Source organism: Capricornis sumatraensis, chromosome 17 (genome assembly GCF_032405125.1).
Source record: "Capricornis sumatraensis isolate serow.1 chromosome 17, serow.2, whole genome shotgun sequence".
In the NCBI taxonomy this organism is placed as follows: Eukaryota; Metazoa; Chordata; class Mammalia; order Artiodactyla; family Bovidae; genus Capricornis; species Capricornis sumatraensis.
In genome coordinates this window covers 72,816,768-72,842,375 of record NC_091085.1, presented here as the reverse complement: position 1 = coordinate 72,842,375, position 25,608 = coordinate 72,816,768, and the positions used below count along the sequence as shown (strand labels likewise).

General features: G+C 48.4%; 1 protein-coding gene across 1 annotated transcript in view; it reads right to left on the bottom strand.

The window, feature by feature from the left end:
• The window catches only part of SEZ6L (seizure related 6 homolog like), a 73,575-nt gene that overhangs the window by 30,678 nt on the left and 17,289 nt on the right, over window positions 1-25,608 (bottom strand). Inside the window, exons 6-9 of the mRNA XM_068989627.1 lie at window positions 24,049-24,214; window positions 20,076-20,242; window positions 19,487-19,681; window positions 17,384-17,522 (exon numbers count right to left, since the gene is read on the bottom strand). Coding sequence (XP_068845728.1) covers window positions 17,384-17,522; window positions 19,487-19,681; window positions 20,076-20,242; window positions 24,049-24,214 — 667 coding nt within the window. The remainder of the gene's footprint in view (window positions 1-17,383; window positions 17,523-19,486; window positions 19,682-20,075; window positions 20,243-24,048; window positions 24,215-25,608) is intronic.

Here is a 25,608-nt window from a genome sequence, read left to right as displayed (position 1 = left end):
GATCAAACCTATGTCTGTCAGAGCCCAAGATACGAACCACTGTTTCATACAACATCCCATGAAAGTCCCACACAGACGTGTCCCAAAAGTGTACCCAGACAAGGACCTATTGTATAGCATGGGGAACTATATTCAATATTTTGCAATAATCTATAAGGGAAAAGAATCTGAAAAAACACGTATAACTGAATCAACTTGCTGTATGTCTGAAACACATACAACACTAATTCAACAACACTTCAATAAAAACAAGAAAGAAAAAGTATGCTCAGGTTCTGTCTTATCTCAGAAAATGCAAATTAACAGTTACAAGTAAAACCTGCAGAATGAGGAAGCCTTGTTTCACTGTGCCCCTGCATCCCAATATGCCTTTGGTTCACATGATGTCATCACTAGAGTTCATTTGAATAGTTCTTCTTTCTACAGACTCCTCACGTAAAAAATATTTCGTCTCCTAAACATTTTACATTTCTTGGTCACAAATTTGTTTCATCTTGTTGCTGATGGCGTATAACAGAGTTTGTGATAAAGTCAGTGTTAAACTGATTACTTGGTCTGGGTGGTTTTATTTTAGTAGAATGAGATTTGTTACAGTTTTGCAAATATTTTAAGAGTCTGGAAAAGATGCTTAAGAAACCGATATAGCGGTTGCCTCAATGGAGGGGGCTGTTTGCCAGGGAAGGGCGGGAAACTTGACTTTCATAGTAGACCCTTCTGTACCTTTGGGGTTTGAATCATGTGGGTATTTTACCTCTTTACAAAGGATAAAAACAGCCTGAGGGACCCTCATCATAGCTTCCGCAAGGGTCTAGAGAGCCAAAGTTGAATCTGACATATATTAGCAAGTGTACTTCCTCTTGACCAGCAGAGGGCAGTGTGCACTTAAGCGAGACACAGGCATCTCTTTCCTCTGCAGGGCAACCCCATCTCCCCATCCTCACTCCAACAAACCAGGACCCTGCAAGTGGGGAGAAGGTGGTAGGTGAGCTTTGTAACTGCTGAGCTGTAGTTAATATTCCATAGAAGGCGCAGAAAGAAATGATGAGCAAGCCACCTTGCGTTTCTTATTCCTTTCCTAACAAACACCTGACCTTTGCTTAGCAATCTCGCCTTTAAAAGCCTCTCCTGAGTAGTATTCACAAGACGATTTGCGGTAGACAAACATCTTTGGAAATGTCTAATGGTTATGTATTTATTTAAATATGAATTAGAAAAATATATAAATATACAGTTTGCACATCAAATTTCTCATTTCATGGACATTATCTTGCTTAGAGGAAGCCAAGTGAAAAAGGCAAGCCAATTTAAGGAGGGAAATAAAAAGCAGCTGGTAATAGAATTGGACTGTGGAAATAGCAAAAATTAGCCCACAGAATTCCACTAAGTTTTTCAGCCTTCCAAGACTTCCAAGGGGTCCATGGGGCGGGGGAGGGGCAGGCAGCCCACCTCTTCTGTCTCAAACATCTTTGGACACCAGATCCTTTGCAGCCTCAAGACCTGCCTTAGCCAGGCTGGTCCTCTAATCTGGAATGCCTCTCCTCTCTGCCTGACGTCATTTTATAGGTCCCTCAGCACTTCCTACACCCTCCTGCATTTATGGCCGTATGATAGCTAGCCAAGGCTTTCAGAAGGCTTCCTCAGAGCCAGGAGCTGTTCTTAGCACTTCACACGCACCCCTTTGTTTTATCCTCAGGTGAACTCTCCAAGAAGCATTATTCTTACCCATTTCACAGATAAGCAAACTGAGGCACCCAGAGGTGAAGAAACACGCTAAAGCTCACACAGCTGGCCATACGGGAGAGCCGTGTAGTTAGAAGGCGTGATTCTAGCACTGAACCGTGGGACTCTACCTGCCTATGTTAGCTCTCATGACAGGCTGTGAGCTCCCTGAAGGGACATGCCCAAACTCAGGGCTTCACAAAGGTGAAGTAAATGCCATGTACACAGATGAATGATGGAGAATTTATTTCTGCTTTTTCCAGGTGAGCAAACTGAGGCTCAGAGGGATTCAATGACTTTCTCAAGAAAACACCACCTTGCAATCAAGTCAGGACCTCCACCGGACTACAGAGATGGGTGATCAAATATACCGTTGACTTTAAATAAGGGAAGAAAGAGGAGCAGAACCCAGAAATGCAGTTGTAAGTGCAATACAACTTTTATAAAACACATATATTTTTTCTGAAGGCCTTAAGAAAAAGACTTGTTTAGAGTTCTTTTGTATCCATTCTCTCTTCATATCCCCTCAGCCACATGGTGAGGAGACCCGAGAAAATGAAATCCCATTTCACAGAGGAGAAAACTGAGCCCACAAAGGCCTGGATCCCAAGGCCTCGGCTCCTTCACGAAGCCACACGGCCGGTGCCAGGCGCTCTCTGGCACCGTGGAATTGCTGAGGGACCCTTTGGCCCAGGGCTAATTTGGTTTCAATTTAATTTGATAAAATAGCAGGTGGGACAAGAAACCATGTTACCTCCGGGGAGGGCAGAGAAAACCAATCTCTCTGGCTCCCTAAAAAGACCCATGAAAGCATAAAAAGTGAACAGGTTTCTCATTTCCTTCTCTGTCCTTCCCCATTTCTCTGCTTTCTTTCCTTCCTTTCTCTTCCAGATGCTCACCAAGAACATGTCTGTGTAGGGCTCAGACCCGGCCTTCACCCAGTCCCGGCTACACAACAGAATCTCTGGGGAGATTTAAAAACTCCCAATGATGTCCAGGCTGCACTCCAGGTCAACGGGACCCTCAGCATCTCGGGGCGCAGGTCCCGGGCATCAGTGTCACTGAAGTTCCTCAGGAGGCTGTGCTGGCAGCCGGGACTGACAGCTGCTGCCCTGGAGGTTTCGATGTGGGTGAGACCCCACCTCTGTTCTGCCTCTCTTTCCTCCTTTTCCTCCACTTTTCTCCCTGCCTCGACCAATTCCCCCTCGGATCGCCAATGAGAAGGAGAAGAAAGACACCCCCCCGCTTCACTGAACGTGCCTTTCCTCTGGGATCACCCCACGGGCTAACCTGCCACATCCCTGGGCTGAGCCGATTCACAACACGGCAGGCAAGGCTTTGGCAAGATCAACAACACGGCACAACACTCCCAGCGCTGCGGACCAGCGGCAAAGCCCACACTTCTCAGCTGCCTTGCTGGGAAAGCAGAGAGAAATCAGTCTGTAACCACCCTGGCGTTTTTTGCTCCATCTTGAGAGGCAGTGTGAAGAGAATGAACTCTGGGTTCAAGTCCTCAGTGTGCTGGTTTCTAGCTAGGCGACCTTGAGAAAGTGACTTAATCTCACTGATCCTCAGTGTCCTCACCTGTAAAATGGGGATAATATTGTTGAAAGCTGTAAACATTATAATCAATGCCAGGAATTCAATTAACAGAGCATGCTTCTTTTTGTCTGTGAAAAAAATATATTCGTAATGAATTATACAGCCTGCTAAGGGGAGAGGGTTGTGGTGTCAGGAGATATCATTGAGAGCACCCCCCTCCCCCGTTGCTTCTTTGCTTTGTGACTATGGACAAGGCACTTGCCCAGCCTGGGCCTCAGTTTCTCTATATGAAAATCTCAGAAAGCACCACTTGTAAAAACAAAACAAAAAGCAAGGCAGTGTGGCCACTGTTAAGCAGCCACAATTCCCTTCTGCTTCATGCTTCCCTTCTCCCTAGGAGGCCGGGCCCCCATCTTCCCTGCCCTCTCCATCACTAGCAGGTAAGGGATGGGGCTGAGAACTCAGGGATTCAAATACAGGCTGGTGAAGCTTGGGTCTCCCACACCCAAGGGTGGCCAGAGGTGGCCTTGTGGCCCTTCTCGGACTTCCCTGTGTGCAGATGCCCACATCGCTCCCTCTTTCTGGACAGGAGTTTCTCCACATTTATATAGTTAGTGGGTGGGACCAGAGGCCTTCTTCATTTTAGGACCTCTGAGTCAGGGTAAAAGAGTTGAAATTGATAGAGTATAATTAAAGCATAAGTTAGAGTTTAATTAAGGGTGGGTTGGGACTTGTGGTGTGTGTGTTGTGTTGTCTGTGTTGTGTGTTTTGTGTGTGTAGTGTGTGTGGGGTATGTGTGTAGTGTGTGTGGTGTGTAGTGTGTGTGGTGTCTGTAGTGTGTGTGTTCTGTTGTGTGTGTGTGGTGTTTGTGTAGTGTGTGTGGTGTGGTGTGTGTGGTGTGTGTGTAGTGTGTATGGGGTATGTGTGTAGTGTGTGGGGTGTGTTGTGTGTATTGTGTGTGTAGTGGGTGTGGTGTCTGTGTAGTGTGTGTGTTGTGTTGTGTGTGTGGTGTGGTGTGTGTGTGTGATGTGTGTGTGGGTATGTGTGTAGTGTATGTGTTGTGTGTGTTGTGTGTGTAGTGTGTTGTGTTGTGTTGTGTGTGTGGTGTGCTGTATGTGGTGTGTGTGTAGTGTGTGTGGGGTATGTGTGTAGTGTGTGTGGTGTCTGTGTAGTGTTGTGTGTCGTGTTGTATGTATAGTGTGTGTAGTGTGTGTGTTGTGTTGTGTGTGTGTGGTGTGCTGTGTGTGGTGTGTGTGTAGTGTGTATGGGGTATGTGTGTAGTGTGTGTGGTGTGTTGCATGTGTAGTGTGTGTGGGGTATGTGTGATATGTGTGGTGTGCACGTTGTGATCTGTATGTGGTGTGTGATGTTTGTGTTGTGTACGTGTGTGACATGTGGGGTGTGCATGTATCTGTGTGGTTGTGCATGCATGGTATGTGAGTGCACACATGCGTGCACACACACACACTCCTGTGCAGAGAGACGCAGCCCTGGGCCCCATGGTGCTGGAGGAAGATGCTCCAGGCTGTCGCAGCGGGAGCTGACAGCTGCTGGATCTGTTTGCTGTCACTGAGTCCCCATCATGACACACCCTCTTGAAGACACCCCCTCGTACAGCCTGGTATGGCTCGTCTCAGCTGCCAAAACACATCCCGTGCAACCCAGGGCAGGCTCCGGGAGGGCAGGAATGGTCCTCCAGGAAAAAGCCAACCGTTGGGAACCTCGAGGGCTCCCCTGGGCTCCCCCTGGAGATGTGACGTAGCTGCACAGAGGCCCCCCGGCCGCCACAGGACCATGCTTGGAGCCTCTGCCCCTGCCTGGCTGCCAGACCCCACCATGTGAACTTGTGGGTTGTTTAGAGAATTAACTAAGTTGACAGAGGTGATGTACTCTGAAGAGTTTGGCGTGCAGTAAATGAGTGCTTTCTCCAAGCCTCTGATAAGCTAATGCAATGCCAGGCACGTGGTAGGTCCTCACCGAGCACCGGCTGGAGAGGAAGTGCCAGGGTCACTGCACATCAGACAAGCGGTGCGGCTCGTGGGACGTCAGATCTAACTCCATCTGAATGCCGTGGGCTCCTAGGTGAGCACCAGCAAGGCAGGGGCCAGGCTTGAGATGGGGGGTGGTGGTGGGTGGTCCCACGGCTGCAGATGCCAAGGCTGCGAAGAGCTGGCACAGCCGAGGAGTGGAAAAGGGCATGTGCTGGGGAGGACCTGTCCTAGGACTGCGTTTCCCAGTTACCACTCACACCAACAACGGGGGAAGGGGAGTGATCAGCCAGGCAGGACGTCTGGGGAGTGCCCTAGGATGAAGCTTCTTCATCCCTCAGTGCCCGAAGTTGGGGGCAACATGTGTGTGTGTGTGTGTGTGTGTGTGTGTATAGTTGTATAATAGAGCTCAATTTGTATACACATCATGGAAGGAGTTAATCGTCATCATCATCACAGCTGCCAAGTGGACTACTGAGTGTGTGCATGGTGTCAGGCCCTTGCCAGGAGTTCCACCTTCCCAGGAACTCTAAGAGGTGGGGACTTTATTATTATCATCCTCCTTTTAAAGACAGGGAACTGAAGCTCACAGAAGTAAAGTGATTCATCCAAGGTCACAGAGCCAATGAGGTGCAGAGTTAGGACCTGAACTCAAAACTTCCTCTGTTGTTGTCGTTCAGTTGCTAAGTTGTGTCTCACTCTTTTCGATCCCACGGTCTGCAGCACAACAGGCTTCCCTGTCCTTCACTATCTCCCGGAGTTTGCTCAAACTCATGTCCATTGAGTTGGTGATCCTCTGTCGTCCCCTTCTCCTCCTGCCTTCTTCAATCTTTCCCAGCATCAGGATCTTTGCCAATGAGTCAGCTCTTTGTATAAGGTGGTCAAGGTATTGGAGCTTCAGCTTCAGCATCAGTCCTTCCAATGAATATTCAGGGCTGATTCCCTTTAGGATCAATGGGTTTGATCTCCTTGCAGTTCAAGGAACTCTCAAGAGTCTTCTCCGCACCATAGTTCAAAAGCATCAACTCTTCAGTGCTCAGCCTTTTTTATGGTCCAGCTCTCACATCCGTACATGACTACTGGAAAAACCATCAGTTCAGTTCAGTTCAGTTCAGTCACTCAGTCGTGTCCAACTCTTTGCCACCCCATGAACTGCAGCATGCTAGGCCTCCCTGTCCATCACCATCTCCCGGAGTTCACTCAGACTCACATCCATCGAGTCAGTGATGCCATCCAGCCATCTCATCCTCTGTCGTCCCCTTCTCCTCCTGCCCCCAATCCCTCCCAGCATCAGAGTCTTTCCCAATGAGTCAACTCTTCGCATGAGGTGGCCAAAGTACTGGAGTTTCAGCTTTAGCATCATTCCTTCCAAAGAAATCCCAGGGCTGATCTCCTTGCAGTCCAAGGGACTCTCAAGAGTCTTCTCCAACACCACAGTTCAAAAGCATCAATTCTTTGGCACTCAGCCTTCTTCACAGTCCGACTCTCACATCCATACATGACCACAGTAAAAACCATAGCCTTGATTAGACGGACCTTAGTCGGCCAAGTAATGTCTCTGCTTTTGAATATGCTTAACCATAGCTTTGACTATATGGAATTTGTCAGCAAAGTGATGTCTCTGCTTTTTAATATGCTATCTAGGTTAGTCATAGCTTTCCTTCCAAGGAGCAAATGTATTTTTAAATTTCATGGCTGCAGTCACCATCCTCTATGACAGGCAAAAAGAAAGCCTTTTCCTCTTCCTGAAAAAGTCTCAGGATCTTTTGAGAGTGCCTTCCACATGTTAAGAAGCATCAGGTGGAGAAAGAAACATTTTCTGATTCTTTATGCCAGGCACTGAGCCCTGGGTAGAATTTATAGCTGTGGGATATAGGCAAGTTATTTCACTTCTCTGGGCCTCAGTTTCTTCATCTGTAAAATGGGGACAATGATAGTCATCTCCTAGGGACAGTTGTGCACAGGGATATCATTTGGAGCTTCGGACTGGGACCAGGAGACCTGAGTTTTCACCCCTACTCTTTGTTGGGTGTGGTAGCTTGAGTGCAGAAATGATTTCAAAGCTATGGGGGCCCCTCTGTGTCCAGACCCTTTGTAGGGAGGCTCTCAAACATCTGCCACCAAGAGATGGAGTCCACTTCTCCATCCCCTGAATCTGGTCTGGCCCTTGCTTTGTGATTCGCCATAGGATACCAACAATGTCACACCAATTCCTGGTCTAGGCTCACTCAACAGGCCATGAATGCTTCTGCTCATGGCTGTGGAATGCTGGCCAGTCACTACAGGAAGGAGCCCAAGCCAGCTGTTGGACGATGAGAGACCCACAGAGTAGAGGTGAGCCATCCAAGGCTACGGCTGCCTAGACTGACAGCCAGCCCACCCCAAATACGTAAGGCCAGCCGTGGACCCATGGGGCCACCTACCTAGTCCATAGTTGCCCACAGACACAGGAGGGAGTCAGCTCAGACCAGGAGAACCCTCCTTGCTGACCTGCAGACTCATGACACAAACTTGCTGTTTCTTATCACTGAATTTGGAGGGGTTTGTTATATGGCAATAGCTGACTGAGAAGGCAATCTCGGAACAGTCTTTCCCCATCTCTGGGCCACAGTTTCCTCATGTGAAACAGGGTGAAATTTGGCCTCTATGAACTGTGCTGCTCGAGATTCCCTAGAGTGTTTGGCTCTGGAAAAAAATCCCTTCTCTCTCCAACACTGGACTGGAGGGCTTGCTTTCTATCGTGGCGATTTCTCTTCATGATTTATGCTTGCTGTGTGGACATGGCTTCCCTGGTGGTTCAGATGACAATCTGCCTGCAATGCAGGAGACCCTAGTTCGATGCCTGGGTCGGGAAGATCCCCTGGGGAAGGGAATGGCAATCCACCCCAGTGTTCTTGCCTGGAGAATCCCATGGACAGAGGAGCCTGGCGGGCTACAGTCCACGGGGTGGCAGAGTCGGAGACGACTGACCGACTAACACACTGAGTGTCTGTGCTTCTTGGGGGCTGCCCTCAACTCTTTAAAAATATATATTAGTGGCATGCAGGAGCTTTGTGTCATCAAGCAGGATATTTCATTGCAGCACATGGTCTCTCTAGCTGTCGCTGTGGGCTCTCTAGTTGTGGCTGTGGACTCTCTAGTTGTGGCTGTGGGCTCTCTAGTTGTGACTGTGGACTCTCTAGTTGTGGTGTGTGGGCTCTCTAGTTGTGGCTGTGGGCTCTCGAGTCGTGGCTGTGGTCTCTTTAGTCGTGGTGTGTGAACTCTCTAGGTGTGGTGTGTGGTCTCTCTAGTTGTGGCGTGTGGTCTCTTTAGTTGTGTGTGGGCTCTCTAGTTGTGCTGCGCAGGCTCGAGTGCTTGCGCTCAGCAGTGGTGGCACTTAGGATCTTAGTTCCCCAACCAGAGATCGTAACCCTGTCCCTCATATTGCAGTGTGGATTCTTAACCACTGGACCAGCAGGGAAGTGCCTGCCCTCAACTCTCAGCTCTCCCTTCTTGCTTGGCTTTTGGGCTGAGTTCTCACCGCGCAAAGAAGCTATATCTGTTTGATGAACAGGAGTACCCCTGGACAGGCACTTAATTTTTAGGGCTTGGAATTGACTTAGCGCAGAACGGGTTGGCAGCAGCTGAAGAGACATATTCCATAGCTATCAATCATATAGTTACTGGGGTTTGTTATTAGGTTCTTTTATTTCTTGGCTGATGGATTGTGCTGGGGTCCATAAACAGGGAGAGATTTGGGGCTGTGCTCCACTGTGGACCCAAGAAAAGCAAACTGGAGCTAGGCTGAAATTTCATTTTTCCAGATATATATATATGAAGTAGGTGTCCAGGAAAAGGGAGGAGGGCATCTCTTTGAGCCTCACTTTTTCCTTCTGCGAAATGAGTCAAGGGGTTTCTCCTTTGCTGAACACCTCATTACCATTTACTGTGCGGTTATAATATTGGATTTTGGCCCCAGAGACCTGGGTTCAAATCCCGCTTGTTTTCTTTCTAGCTGTGTGACCGTGGGCAAGTGACGTCACCTCTCTGAGCCTCTTGAGTTTTCCCATCTGTAAAATGGGGGCAATCACAACGCGATCACACACGTTTCTCAAGTGAGAGGTAAATGACGTGAAGGGCACTTAGTGGCTGGCAAACAGGAAGTGCTCAATGAATTTAGATACTGATTTTGACGCCAATGATAACTGCCATCATCATTCATGAAATAATTCCTGCCAAGTGTCTGCCATAAAGTCTGGCATATAGTAGGGACGACTATTTGCCAGTTTGATGCCAGAAACCTTACTGAGAACTTTACATGTTGTTTAATAAACATACACACTCAAGATCTCTCTCTCTTTTATTCAACAGATATTTATTGAGCACTTACTGTGTGCCAGGCCCTGGGGATATAAACAAAATATCCCATTGCAAGGCAGCCACCTTCTGTCACCTTCCTGAAAATGCAGAGTCTGTAAGCAGCAGAGTCAGGGTTGAAAGGAACTCCCTCTGACCCTAAAAGAGGTGATACCCACTCTAATGGCAGAAAGTGAAGAGGAATTAAGAACCTCTTGATGAGGGTTAAAGAGGAGAGTGAAAAAGCTGGCTTCAAACTCAAACTTCAAAAAATGAAGATCATGGCATCTGGCCCCCTCACTTCATGGCAAACAGATGGGGAAATGTAGACGCGCTGGCAGATCTTACTTTCTTGGGCTCCAAAATCACTTCGGATGGTGACTGTAGCCACAAAATTAAAAGACACTTGCTCCCTGGAGGAAAAGCTGTGACAAACCTAGATGGAGTATTAAAAAGCAGAGACATCACTTTGCCAACAAAGATCCATATAGTATAAGCTACTGTTTTTCCAATAGTCATATATGCATGTGAGAGTTGGACCATAAAGAAGGCTGAGCACCAAAAAATTGATGCTTTCACACTGTGGTGCTGGAGAAGACTCTTGAGAGTCCCTTGGACTGCAAGAAGATCCAACCAGTCCATCCTAAAGGAAATCAACCCTCAAAATTCACTGGAAGGACTGATGCTGAAGCTCTAATACTTTGGCCACCTGATGCAAAGAGCCAACTCACTGGGAAATACTCTGATGCTGGGAAAGGGTGAGATAGAGGATGAAATGGTTGGATGGCATCACTGACTCAATGGATATGAGTCTGAGCAAACTCCAGGAGATAATGAAGGACAGGGAAGCCTGGTGTGCTGCAGTCCATGGGGTCCTGAAGAGTCAGACACGACTTAGCTACTGAACAACAACTCTTTGACTCTAGAAGCTTCGTGTCTGGCAGGCGGCACCTCCAAGCTTGTGGCCCCAGGGCTCAGCTCTTGCAGCCACGCTCAGGCTGTCTTTCAGGGCCTAACTCTAACTTGCTGTGTAGTGCTGGGCAAGCCACCTTCCCTCTCTGGGCCTCCTGCCAGGTATTCCATCCTCGAGCCTCTTCTCCAAGCACGCCTTAGTTTCTTTATTCCCTGTTTTATGCTTTACGTTTTGAGAGAGCAAGAAGGAAAAAGAAGAGAGAGGATTCAGGGACTTCCATGCTGGTCCAGTCACTGAGGCTGTATGCTCCCAACACAGGGGGCCAGGGTCCAATCCCCGCTCAGCGAACTAGGTCTCTTAGCTGTGGTAAGACCCTATGTGTTGCAAAGACGACCAAAGATCCTGTGTACTGCAACTAAGACCCTGGCACAGCCAAATAAATAAATAAATATATTAAAAAAAAATTCTGAAGGATTTAAAAGATTCACATCCAGACGCACTTTAGGGTAAGCAGCGGATTCCTGACGGAACTGGGAAGTACAAGGTGGGTCAGGGACTAGGTATTTTGGGTGTGAAGGAGGTACAGTCTGGGGGCTCCTGACTCATCTCACCCACCTTCTTACCTATGATACTGACAACACAATTAGAGGGTTCTAATTACTGCTGCTCCTTGGAAGAAAAGCTATGACCAAGCTAGATAGCATATTAAAAAGCAGAGACATTACTTTACCGACAAAGGTCCAAACAGTCAAAGCTATGGTTTTTCCAATAGTCATGTATGGATACGAGAGTTGGACCATAAAGGAGGCTGAGCACTGATGAATTGATGCTTTTGAACTGCGGTGTTGGAGAAGACTCTTCAGAGTCCCTTGGACTGCAAAGATATCCAACCACTCCATCCTAAAGGAAATCAGTCCTGGGTGTTCATTAGAAGGACTGATACTGAAACTGAAGCTCCAATAGTTTGGCCACCCGATGCAAAGAGCCAACTCATTGGAAAAGACCCTGATGCTGGGGAAGATTGAAGGTAGGAGGAGAAGCGGACGACAGAAGATGAGAAGCTTGGATGGTATCACTGACTCAATGGACATGAGTTTGAGCAAGCTCTGGGAGTTGGTGGTGGACTGGGAAGCCTAGCTTGCTGCAGTCTATGGGGTCACAGAGTCGGACAGGACTGAGCCACCGAACTGAACTGAACTGAAATGAACTGAACAGGGTAACTGCTGCAGTTCAGGGCATCCTGTAACACTGCTTGAGTCCTTTGTTCACAGGGGCCGCTCGGGCAATGCCCTTCTGCCATTACAGTTTGACCAAAGGACACTCCTCAGAATCCTGCTTGGAGGCCACCCTCTCTGTGACATTTCCATAACCCCAGTGCCCCAACCCACCCCCTCCAGCCACAGCACTGTGCCTGTATTCCGCGGGGTTGTCTGTTTATGGTCCTACTTCCCTTCCTGACCTGTGAGTTGTTGGAGGCCTGGGAGCCTTCTGGCTTCATCACTGAGACATATAGCTGATGCCCCCAAAAGGCTGTTCAAGTCAATGCAAGTGGAGGCTACGGTGTGCACACCAACCCTGGCTCTGTCCTTCCCTAGCTGTGACCTGAGGCAGCCGCTTCACTCTCTGTGGTGTCATTCCCAAATCCACGAAGCAGTGGGGATCAAGACGGACTCACGAGGATCCCTGGCACCTGCAGTCCTCATTTGCTGCTGCTGCTGCTGCTGAGTCGCTTCAGTCGTGTCCGACTCTGTGCGACCCTAGAGACAGCAGTCCACCAGGCTCCGCCGTCCCTGGGATTCTCCAGGCAAGAACACTGGAGTGGGTTGCCATTTCCTTCTCCAATGAATGAAAGTGGAAAGTGAAAGTGAAGTCGCTCAGTCATGTCCGACTCTTCGTGACCCCATGGACTGCAGCCCACCAGGCTCCTCTGTCCATGGGATTTGCCAGGCAAGAGTACTGGAGTGGGGTGCCATTGCCTTCTCCAATGAATGAAAGTGGAAAGTGAAAGTGAAGTCGCTCAGTCATGTCCGATTCTTCGTGACCCCATGGACTGCAGCCCACCAGGCTCCTCTGTCCATGGGATTTGCCAGGCAAGAACACTGGAGTGGGTTGCCATTTCCTTCTCCAATGAATGAAAGTGGAAAGTGAAAGTGAAGTCGCTCAGTCATGTCCGACTCTTCGTGACCCCATGGACTGCAGCCCACCAGGCTCCTCTATCCATGGGATTTTCCAGGCAAGAGTACTGGAGTGGGGTGCCATTGCCTTCTCCGAGTCCTCATTTACGAAGCGCCAACTACATGCCGGGCCCCATGTGATGTGCTCTGCGTACGTTATCTCTAAATTTGGGTAATTACCCCTCTGCAATTATCTCTGCTCACATTAGCACTAAATTATGTAATTATTATCTCCATGTAATAATGTTCACGTTCATTATCGCTCTCTGGGATGAATGATGCAGCTCAGGGCCCGGCACGCAGTAGGTCTTTCATAAATGATGACTAATTAGAGCCGCTATCCTAATGCCCACAGCATCAAGAGATGGGCCCAGAAGACAAGAGGGAGAAGAGTCTCCTCTCGCGGGCCACAGGTGGCTGAGGGCCTCATGACTCAGCAAACATTCCAGCACCTACTACAGGCCACCTACCCAGCTGGTCCAGCAGCGCAAACTCCTTCCCCTTCCCCGATGTGATAAATAACAATTGCAAACACTTAGGCCACGTGAGGGGCCCTGAGGATGGAATTATTTTTACTATCAAAGCCAAATTGGTTTACTAAAACTGTCAGCGGAAACCAAGCAAGATAAATTAAAGCCAGCAGCTCCTGGGCTGCGTGGCTTCCTCGCTAGTGAGATGCTATTTTCTCTCCCTCCGTGGGAGGAAGCGGGCGCCAGGCCCAGATACTGCTCTGCCAAGTGTGTGCTGGGGTTTGCCATGGAGAGACCCGGGCTGGTGACCCCGAGGGCTCAGCTCCCTCTTGCCATGCTTTAATCCTGTTAGCTGCCTGAACCCCTTCCCTTGCTGCCTGGTTTGGGCACGTCCAGACTCCCTGATGTGGCCTTCAAGGCCCTGCCTGATCCCACGGCTTCCTCATTGGTGTCGTGCCCCCTCTATCTCTGAGCTCCAGACAAACAGGCTAGGTCCTCTCACAGGCTGGCGAAGACCCCAGGCCCTGGAGACATGGCAAGCAGAGTTTGAATCCCAGCCATGTGATCACAGTCACCGTTCTACTTCTATGCACGTGTGTGTGTTAAGTCGCTCCATCGTGTCTGACTCTTTGTGAACCCCATGGACTGTAGCCTGCCGGGCTCCTCTGTCCATGGGATTTGCCAGGCAAGAATACTGGAGTGGGTTGCCACTGCCTTCTCTAGGAGAGCTTCCCGATCCAGGGACTGAACCCACATTTCCTGCATCAGCAGGAGGATTCTTTACCACTGAGCCACCTGGGAAGCCCTCTACTTCTATGAGTTTATTCATCTGTAAAGTGGAGATAACCACCAGACTTGCTGCCTGCGTTTGTTCACAAGGGATGTGAATGCCTGGGATGCAGTAAACGCTCAGCATATGTTCCATGTTATGGATGAATAATAAGAGAGTCACGCTTCCTGCTTCTGGACCTTAGCACATGCTGTTCCTTTTGGCTGGAACACTGTTCCCTCCATCTTTGCCTATCTTCTGCCTGTTACAGTTCACAGGCAGTGTGCTGGAACCAGTGGCTCCTTCTGGGTCATACGAGCTGATTGTTAAGGGTCCAGGCATTTGGTGAGCGTGTTGATGTTGTGTCGATTGCTTGAAACTGGTTTCACAGCGTAAGTATTTACATCGAGGAAATTGGCAAATGCTGCACATTGGGGAGCTGCTCCCCAGCCCACCAGCCAAGAAAAGCCACTGTGGAACCTTGACCAGCATCCTCCTGCTCTAGAATAACCCCATGTCTTTCGGGTCTGAGCAGCTAGCAGGATGGACGACTCCCTTCTGAGATGCGAAGATGAGTCGAAACAGGTTTGGAGAAAGGGAATCAAGGGGTTGAAGTCTGGGGACTTCACTGGAGATGCCTCTTGGACATCGAAGTAAAGAGGTGAGAAAGCAGGTGGAAATAAGGTGAGCTATATAATAGCTGGATATTCCACCTAGGATTACTTGGAGGAGCAAATTAATTAACCCTTGAGAATAACCTTGCAGACAGTAAGTACTCAATGATGAAAAATAGCTTTCCTCACCACCTCCATGAGAAACGACCTTAACCACTCTCTAGACTTGTAGTTCCTCAAGTCCGAATCTGGTAGGGAGATACTTCTTATAAAGAGGGGGCATTATTTCTAAAAAATTGAATTTATATTAGAGAAATGCAAATCAAAACTACCATGAGGTATTACCTCACACTGGTCAGAATGGCGTCGTTAAAATGTCTAGAAATAACAAATGCTGGAGAGGGTGTGGGGAAGAGGGAGTGCTCCTACACTGTTGGTGGCGATGTAAACTGGTGAGTCCCGCGGGGAGCAGAATGGAGGCTCCTCTTAGCACTGAAGCTACAGCTGCCATACGATCCAGCAACCTTACTTCGGGCACACAGCCTGACAAACCTATCGACATAATTTGAAGAGATAAATGCACCCCAATGCTCACTGCAGCAGCGTTCACAGCAGCCAAGACATGGAAGCAACGTGAATGTCTTTCAACAGGTGAACGGATAAAGAAGAGGTGGTGCACATACACGCGGCAACGCTCCTCAGCCACGATCAGGAACGACATGCCGCCACCCGCAGTGACCCAGCTAGACCCAGAGATGGCCACGGTAAGTGAAGCAAGTCAAAGGCAAACATCATACGACATCACTTCTATGTGGGATCTAAAACACGACCCAAACAAACGCATCAAGGAAGAAGCAGGCACACAGAGAACAGACTTCCGGCTCCCGAGGGCGAAGGGGGTGGGGGAGGGAAGGGTCGGGAGTTCGGGATTAGCAGATGCAAACTGTTATACACAGGATGGATAAGAAACAAGGGCTCATGGTAGAGCACACGGAACTGTATTCAATATCCTGCGATAAACCATAATGGAAAAGCATGTGAAACGATACATGTAACCCCTACCCAGCCTCCACACTCCAGACACACTGAACTCCCGTTTAGCCACTAAGTGGGCCACTTTCTCTCTCATTTCCAGACTTTGCACATGCTGAACTCACTGTCTGGACCCTCTTCATTTCTCTTCATGACTTGCGTATCTTCTTTCATCCCATCCCAGAAGTCACTACCTCCTGGAAGCCCTCCATGATTTCACACAGATGCCTGCTCTCCCCATCATTGCTCTTATCACACTGCACAAAGTTTCATGTCCTCATTCACTAGACAGTAAGAGCGGAGACTGTTCCACCTTTCTCACAACTGTATCTCCAGTGCCTAGCCTAGTGCTGCCACACAGTAAGTGCACAGCAATTTTTTTCCCCCCAGAGTTTATAGAGACCAGTCAACCCACTCTTTTCCAATATAAGCTTTACTGCTGAGTTGGCAACTATCAGAGCCTTTTCAGTGCTTGGCTCATAGCAGATACTCAGAAAACATGTCTTGAATGAATGAACACTTCATTCCAGGCTCTAGAAGTCAGACAGCTAAGAATGGGAGAAAGGGGTGACTTATCATTGAGGAGGGAGGGAGGCACTGGGCAAGGGAGGCTTAACTCCTGCCTCCAGTAGCCACAAAACACCCATGTTCCAGGAATCTCATTATAGACGAGAAAAGCCAAGGCCCAGAGAGAAGTCCAGAGTCTCACAGCTGGAGGTGGAGGAGACGAGACACAGGTTGGCCCGACCCCAAGGCCACCAAAGGCAACTGTGCAAATCTATGACTCAGGGCAGCCTCTGAGGACACTCCTGCCTCCAAGGGACTGCTCCAAAGACAGTCACTCATAGTCTTGCAAATCATCTTCCTTTTGCCAGGCTCCTCTGCAAAGCCAGGCAACCCCAGAGTTCTGCTTCCCAGTCAAGTGGGTTCTACTTCAGGCTTGTGGGGACAGCTGACCCCCAGAGGTCCTGTCTGCATCCAGAGAGGCCCTCCCAAACTTGGCACCCAACCATGTGTCTGAGTCTGCTGGCAAGCCCTTTCTTCTGCTTTTCTAGACACCACTGTCTGTCTCTGTACCCTTCTCCCGATCCCTGCGGGCTTAGAGAGGGCAAGTTCTGGATGGAGCATCTAATAGGTTCCCTCACTGAGTATTGGAAAACAGACACACAGCCAGGGAAAGTCTATTCGCTATAACATGTCTTTTTCATTCGGCAGTCACTGTCTGAGCATCTGCTGTGTGTCAGGCTCTGTGTAAGATGCCGGAAGAGAGATGAATCAGACCAGGTCCTGACTGCAAGGACCTTCTGCTCTAGTTGAGTGATCAGACGGGAAAACAAACTGCTGTGTGTGTTAGACTCCCTCCTCCTCCTGACCATCCTGGCCATCTGGGCCTCTGAAAATGCTGTCCTTGCCCTGGCACAGGGCCTTCAGGGGATTCTGTTCCTTTTGAATATGTTCACTCCAATTCATCTTTACATTCTGAGCTTTCTCAGATCCTCCAGGAAAAGCTTCTCTGACCTTCCTCTTGACGTCAGATCTCCATTATAGAATCGCATAGCATCAGGTGCCTTTCCTTACAAAGGTCCATTTACAAAGTTACATTGATGCATCTCCTCATTTAGTGCATGCTTCCTGAGCAGACTGAATTTCCTGAGGACAGGGGCTCTTTCTGGGTGTATGTTGTTTCCCCACCATAGGGACGCCAGTTATTTGCACAGCCCCTGACACACAGGAGGTGCTTGCTTAATAGTGGTCGAAACAATCAAGCAGGAGCAATTTCTTCCCCAACTGGCTAGACCTGGGGGTCCACCCATCAGAAACACTCACAACTGGATGTCTAAGAAGATCCGCTTCTCCTCGCTGACATGGATCTTCCAGATACAGTCTTCACCTTCCACGTAGGGCTCCGGCCAGTTTGGTGACAGCACCACCCCGGCCACGGCAGACAGCTCCCCACCACACATGGCTGTAAAAGGCACAGACAGACAGACATGATGCAGAAGGAAACAGATATGGCATAACAGCGAGGAGTGTGGGCTATGAGACCAGACAATCCATACATGTGTGGAAGGATTAAATTCAGACCGCCACCTGTCTCCTCCAGCTGAAGGCTGGCAAAGGCAGTATAAGGACATTGTACTGAGGGTTCTGCAACCCTGGGATTCAACCAACTGAGAAGCAAAGTCTGAAAAAATTCCAGAAAGTTTCAGAAACCAAACCTTGAATTTGCCACTCACCAGCAACTGTTCACATAGCATTTACATTGCATTTAGGACATTCCTGTATCATTTACATGGTGTTTGCAATTGTTTACTAGTATTTACTTTGTATTATAAGTAATCTAGAAATGATTTAAAGTGTATAAGAGACTGTGCCTTTTTATATAAGGACTTGAGCATCCATACATTTTTATATTGGGGTAGGGGGTAGCGCTGGTTCTGGAACCAGTCCCTTGCGGATACTAAGGGATGGCGGTCGGTCTTTCAGGACCAAGGACAGAGCCCAAGGTTTCAAGGAACTCTTCAACAGACTCCCCCTTGAGCAGGGGGTGTAGTGACCAAGAGCTGGTGCATTTGAATCACGTGGACCTGAGTTCGAGTCTTGCCTTGGCCACCGAAGGATCTGTTGACAAGGCATGTAAGTTCTTGGAGCCTCAGCTGTCTCCCTCTGGACAGCAGGGAGAAACACCAGTGCAGGCTTCACTGGATAATTCTGAGGCTTAACTGAGCTCATGGATGTCAGACACGGCACAGTGCCAGGCACAAGGTAAGCATTCAGTAATTCTTAGTTAAGGTTACTGTGGAGGGCCCTGGCTCCGAACTGGAAGTGGAGATGTGTGGTCGCACTTAGCCCTTTAAATTTCACTCTGTGTTTGCCGCTTTGGAAAGTTCTCAATGTGGCAGAGGCCAAAGCACCAATAAATTCCGCTCTGTTAAACCAGCACATTTAATACAGGGATCAATCCCTCACCACGGCAAGGCTATGACTTCACGCCAACTGCCATCTGAGCAGCGGCTGCCAGGAGCCAGGGCTCTGTTCATTATTCCACACTCCCCACATGAGTTCAGGCTTGGAGTGGCTCAGCGGGGAGGGCAGGCCATTGGGTGTCCACATAGCTGAGGGTTCCACAGAGCTAACACTGTCCAAAGGGGAAAAGAGCACAGCTTTCGAAGAACAGAGAGACCAGAGTTCCATGCCTGCTTCTGCCAATTACCCTCAGTCTTCTGAGGCATGTCACATCACAGCTGCTATTTCTTTGTCTGTACCTGGGATCAATAATAATATGCTCCTCAGGTACTGGGCTTCTCCAGTGGCTCAGCAGTAAAGAATCCTCCTGCCAATGCAGGAGAGTTCAGTCCTTGAGTTGGGAAGATCCTCTGGAAGAGGAAAGGGCAACCCACTCCAGTATTTTTGCCTGGGAAATCCCATGGATAGAGGAGTCCGGTGGGTAACAAACAGTCCATGGAGTCACAAAGAATCAGACATGACTTAGCAACTGAACAAGACAGGATTGTGGTGAGGATTAAATCATATAATGCTCAGAGTGCCTGCAACACAGTTTTTTTTTTTTTGCACTCCTCTTAACAACTATTATTATCATCATTATCATTCATTAGACTCAGGGTTGCCATGTGCTGTTGGGTGGGCTGTGCACTGCACAAGTCTGCACAGCGTATGTAGGAACTGAACTCCATGCAGAGATCATCTCACCAAGCTGTGCATGATGGGGCCTTGTATCTGGAGGAAGGGGCCCCTTTTCAATTTTATCCATTTTGTAATTTTCTCAAGGATCAGCAGCAAACCTGACCCAAAGAAGAGTGAGCCCTGGAAAGGGTTCTAATCCTAGAATCGGTACACAAGCTGGATCTCTTCATCTGAAGGAGTGGAGGGCCCTGGGACACCCTGGAGGGAGGGCTGTGACCCACTCACCTCTGCACAGGGGCTCCGTGTCGTTCCAGTACGGGTCTCGCACGTTGATGCACTCAATGATGGCCGGGCCCTGCTCCAGAGAGTGGCCGGGGTCGCAGGTAAACTCCACTATGGTCCCGATGTTATAGGTCGGGTCGGACGTGGTGAAGTTCCCGTTCTGAATGTAGGGCTCGTAGCAGTGGCCTTTCTCAAAGGCTGGGCCAGAACACAAGAGGGCAGCTGCTCACGCGAGTCGGGGGAGGCGCGCGGGGCTGTGCCACAAAAGCAGGCGCCCCTCCTGCTGCTAGGGAAGCCCCATGGAAAACGGGTACCAGACCCCCCACTTCAGCTCCTGCTGACCTGCTGAGGGCCCTTGGCCATTCACCTGGCCTCTCTACCTCTTTATTTTCATATCTGAAATGCGAACAAGGACCGTTGCCTCCCCAGCCCCAAAGAGGCAGCCTTTGGGGGTCCAAGGGGCAGTCTAGCCACGGCCTCTTCTCCAGTCTTAACAGGTCACATTTCTGCCTCCCAAGACCCAGCCCTGCCATGCTTCCCTCAATCCCACAGCGACAACCCAGCAGAGGGAGCCGCTCCCCAGGACCCTCACCCTCAAATCGGATGTTGAAGGCTGAGGCCGCCGGCGGCTGGTGGGACGTGAATTCGATGCGGATGGTGTGGCCGTCGCTCAGCAGGCCCTCGAAGGGGACATTCTCGGTTTGGAAGGAGTCGTAGAGAAGAGTGGACTTGTTGGTCAACCCGCTGTAAACCATCATCCTGGCAGTGCGGAAGGAGATGGGGGTCAATGAGAGGTCTCCAGGGGCCACTGACACGCAGCAGCAGGAGGCGTGTGCTGTGAGCGCCCGCTCTGGGACCGCATTCCCTGACTCACACCCCGACTTCACCCCATACTCACCAGGATACTCTGCATCATCTCACCAAATTTGTCTCCCTTTCTGTACAATGCTTATCCTAGACTCATGCATGGATTCTGAGCTTGTAAGGAAGATGCTGTGTATAATGTAATGACCCACTGAATTAATAGATACCAATTATTTATTACTAATGTGGGCTTCCCCAGTGGCTTAGCAGTAAAGAATCTGCCTGCAATACAGGAGACGAGAGCGATGTGGGTTCAATCCCTGGGTTGGAAAGATCCCCTGGAGGAGGAAATGGCAACCCATTCCAGGATTCTTGCCTGGAGAATCTCATGGACAGAGGAGCCAAGCAGGGTGTCCATGGGGTCGCAAACAGTCGGACACGACTCAAGCGACTTAGCAGTAGCAGTATTTATTACTCACTAAGAAGTTGGATGATTGGGCTAATAACATTCTTGAAACACTGATACACACACACACACACACACAAATACACATGTAATCACAGTCCCACCTTTAAATTCTGAGCTGTGGGACTTTGGACAAAAACATTTTACCCCACCGAGCCTCAGATTCTTCATCTGTAAAATGGGTACAAGAGCGTGGGGATTAGAGGCCAAGGGTATAGTGTGCAGGTATGCAGGTCAGACGACCAAGTGTTGGACCACTACCAGGCTCTGCCACTGACTCTTGCCTCCTGAGGACACTGTGTGTGCAGTTAGAGGAGTCCCACCTTCCAGTCCCCAATTTCCCATCCACTGAGGTTACACAAGTCTCAACCCATCTAGGACCTCACTTTCCACAGTCCTGAAAGGAGGGGTCACAAAGTCTTTCCTATCTGTCTTCCAGGGGGGCTTTGAAAAGATGAAGCACCCTGAAAACTGAAAGGTATCAGACATGTTGACATTCTTAGTGTTATTAAAACCCTTTGGCACTTGACTCTTCGCTAGTGGCAGTTTTAAAGAAATTATGCAAAGATGTGGAAGGAACCAGAACATAAATTGGATCACTTACTTTTATGGATGGAATCATAACTAGGCATTTTTAATTTTTCAAGTTTTTTTTTTTTACCATGACCCATATAAAGGGTTTATCATATGAATTTCTAATGTCATCAAAATGTAGAAATGTTGGAGTCTCAGTCGGTTTATTCTGCCTTGTGTCCACTGTGATTCAGATAAGGAGGGGGCTGGGGTAGAGGCCAAGGGCCTCTTCACAATCTTCTAATCCCTCTTGACTTTATTGTGTCTTTGGGGCCATTCCCAGGACTCTTCTTTAGGAGAATTGAAGCCTTTGGCAACAAAGGTTGCTCCAGGGCAAATCCTCAGGATCTCAAAATCTCTACAGTCAATGACTCTTCCCAAGATAGCAGTTTTCTAGCTATGTTCTCTAGAATGTCTGAAATAGTGAAGAGTTGTATCTTAAATCTATGTATAGTCTATGGTCAAACGGGCTTGGAAAATTTAAATGAAAATTAAACATTTTCTTCCCTTGCAGGACTTGTCAGTGCCTTTGCCAGTGAATGTGCCTTGATACCAAGATAGAGCCTGGGTATAGTGTCTCCCAAACATATTTGACCAGAGAACCCACTTTCTATGCTGCATATTATGGGACCGGAGTTTAGAAAGACTTCATTTTGGGGGGGTGCAAATCATCTTTAAAATTTCATTTCACTCCTCTACTCAAAATCCTTCCATGACTCTCTACAGCTTCTAGAAGCATCTGGCAGCCAAAGCCCTTCAGAAGATGGCCCACATTTACCTCCTCATCTTTGTCCATCTCCACTCCTATTCTCCCTGCTTGGGCGAGCTACTCCATCCACTCACCGTATTTTGGGTTCCCCGAGTGAATCTCTAAGGTTTAGATCAAGGTCCCATATCTTACATGGAGCCTTCTCTAGCTCTAAGCTCTTGCAACTGTGGTATTTAAGCTGTTTTTCCTCAATAAAGTCCACGGACAGATAAAGCTCCCCTTTCTTCTTAGCACAGCGAGTATCTTCGCTCCTGTGTGTGTGTGTGTGTGTGTGTGTGCTTTGACCTTAATGAGCGACCCCAAACTTCTTTCCCTAGAGACACTTGAGCACTGGTTTTTCCTGGTGGTTGTCAACACCTCCCTTTCATAAACCTTTGCAGGGCTCCACAGAAACACCCAGTGAAACTACAGTGTCCAGGTGTCTGTCGGCTCATTTATCAGGATTTCATAAACTTTCAGAAAATACTCATTTTGGTTAATTTTTCTTTCTCTCTGCTTCTCACTGTCTGGTCTAAACGTACACTTGGTTTATTCCCAGTACTCTTCAGAAGAGGCAAACTAGAGGTCTGAATGTTAAAAAGCATTCATCACTGAGGGCTCCCAGGTCTTGCTTCTCAATGAGTCTCCAGGGGGAAGAGACTGGGCATCTGTTTTTCTTAAAGGTTCCTGAGGTCATTCTGATGCTACAGAGAATCCACGCTCTGAAGCCCCTATTAGACACCTTGTACTTTAAGGCAGTGATTTATTGATACAGAGTTGTTCAGGATAAAGCTGAACAGTTTGGAGGGAAGTGGACTCCAGAGTTGGGTAAATTATTCAGTTGTCTGGTATTTTCTCAGAATCCTTTCCCAGAGGTTAATGGTTTAGGTCTGAAGCTTCAAAGAAGCCAGGACACCATAATTCTAAGTTGAAAGTCGGACAGACTCCAGGACTTGAAGGTGCTGGCATTCTGTGGGTGCCCTACCCGTACCCCTCAGCACTCTTTGCTCACCCAGTTTTGGCCAGTTTCCAGAGTCTCTGAGAATCAGCCAGTTCAGCCAGCTCAAGCAGTGAGAGCAATGCTGGGCAGTCAGTGTGTCCAGGAGCACCCCTCCTCCACAGTGGATAAGTGGGTAGATAAACACCCCAGCTCCCTTGCCCTCTGACAGGAAGTCTCTGAGCCATGCTAAATACAGCTTCCTGGGGGACCCCTGTAGATAAGACACCTGACTATTAACACACACTGTATCTACTCCCTTTTCTTCTCTGCTCATTTTCCTGGTGCTTTCTAGGATCAGCTGCTAAATAAACCACTTTCTCTCACACCATTGTCATCCTGTTTCCAAGGGAACCCATTCCAACACAGCAATTCTAAGCAGCCAAGATCCTAATTTTCTAGAATGTTTCAGAATATTCTGGAATAAGGTCTCAGCTTATCAAAGTTTTCCGATTCTGGCTTCTGTGCCTATTACTTAGCATCGACGGATGTGCTCTTAGCTAAATCCTCTCTTGTTATCGAAAGTTCCTTCATGTGCATACATCTGGTTTTTGAATCTCAATTTCCTGTCACACCAGGAACCAATGTTCTTCTCTCCCATTCTCCTTTGAGGCTAATACATAATTTGGGCACAGAGCAGGTGCTCAGGAAACGCTCTCTCCTTGCTCCACTGCAAAAAGGGATGTGCAGGAGAAGGGACGAGGCAGTGAACGGTAGGGGGACTCCCTTCCTGCCTCTCCCCCGTACCCTGCTGTGTGACTGGGGCAAGTCTCTTCCCCTCTGTATGCCCTGGTTTCCTTATGTGTAAAAGGAGGAGATCAAAACTGATGGTTTCTAATATCCTCACCTCCCTCCCCAGCTCTTCCTTTCTCGACCTCCGTGAGCCAACAATTTAGCCATTTCAAGACTCCAGATCCCAAGCCACATCCTAACAGTCTGGGAAGGCATGAGGCCGCTGGGGACCCTCAGGGGTTTACCTGTCTTTCTCGTGCAGTGCCAGCCTCTCAAAGTGCAGGTGCAGCTTCTGGCCCTCTGGAGCTTCGATCGTCCACACGCAGAACTGGCTCCCACTGGCATTTGCAGAGTGACTTGGGGACAGGACGCGGCCGATGGTGGCGTTGTGCACAGCCCCTCCACAAGGGGCTGGAGCCAGACAGTAGGGGTGGGTGGGCAATGAGAGGATCGCGGAGAGAGAGAGAGAGAGGTGGAGGGGAGGATAAGTGAGTGTTTTATCCTTCTCTGACCCCAACCCCTTAGGAAGAGGAAGACCATGGGCAAGTCCCCTCCTCCGGAGACAGGTTCGTTCTGTTTGACAGGAGATCCAGTCCCACGACTGGAACCACTGCCCCATGCGTCCACGGCAGGGAATGAATGACTGTGCCTTAACGCACTGGCTGTGCCCTGGTTCTCAGTTACAAAATGGTAATCAAGAAGGACATAAACAGGCAGTTCTCCAAAGAAGAAGTCTGCTTTTAGTACTTAGTTAAGCACTCAAAAAAGTCAGCCTAACAATAAAAGAAATGCAAATCTAAACTATATTCTATCTCCGTCCACCTAATTGGCCCAGATAAAGAGCAGCAATAAACGGGGAGCGCCATCTTCAGTGATGAGAAATGGTTGCTCTCCATTCAGGCCTGGTTAGAATGCAAATTGCTATGACCTTTCAGAAGGGAAATCTGATGAAAAATATGGAAAATGTATTTAAACACTTTGACCTGGTAATTAAGGTTCTGGGGACTTATGTCAAAAAAAGATTTAGAGAGTTTCACAAAAATGTATGAATGATGATGTTCACTGTTTGATTGCTTCTAAGAGCAAAACACTGAGAAATAACACGAATGTCCACTTACAAATGCTTGGTGAGATGCATGCCATTCATACAGTTTTTAAAAACCTTGTTATCAAAGAGTACTTCAGAGTATAGGAAAACGCTCTCTATATTTTAAGTGGGGGGAAAAAAAAGTTAGAAATGGTCTGCCATACCTATTTCAACGAGCTATATGCAAAGATCAATTGAGATCAGGGGTATAAAAGTGATTTGTCAGACTCTTCAGCACTTTTGTATTTCTTGGAAATACATTTTTTTTTACCAGAGTTATATATTACTTTTATCATAAAAACCTAACATACATGAAAAAATGGTTTGTGAACTGAGAAGAGTTCTGCAAATGTTGGGAGGCAGTTTTATTCTTAGAAGATATTTGGCTCTCATTAAATGTTTGTTGAATGACTTCATGACTAATAAAAAATTGCAGAGATGAGAAAGGCCAATAGCTCCCTTGCCTGCTCTGGACTCTGCTGTGACCTACAGCAAAGATGTTGCTAGGAAGACTTGCACTTTTTTTTTCAGGACCACGGACAGAGTACCGGCTCCTCCATCTCTGCACTCTGCCTCCTGTCCCAAAGTGGAGGTTGAAGTCTGCCCGGTGTCACTTACCCGCTGTGGATCCAGGACAAGTCACGGCAGCTCTCCGAACCTCTAGTAAAGCGGTGATAATAATTCCTCCCTCCTTATGGACTGAGATGAGAAGTGAAAC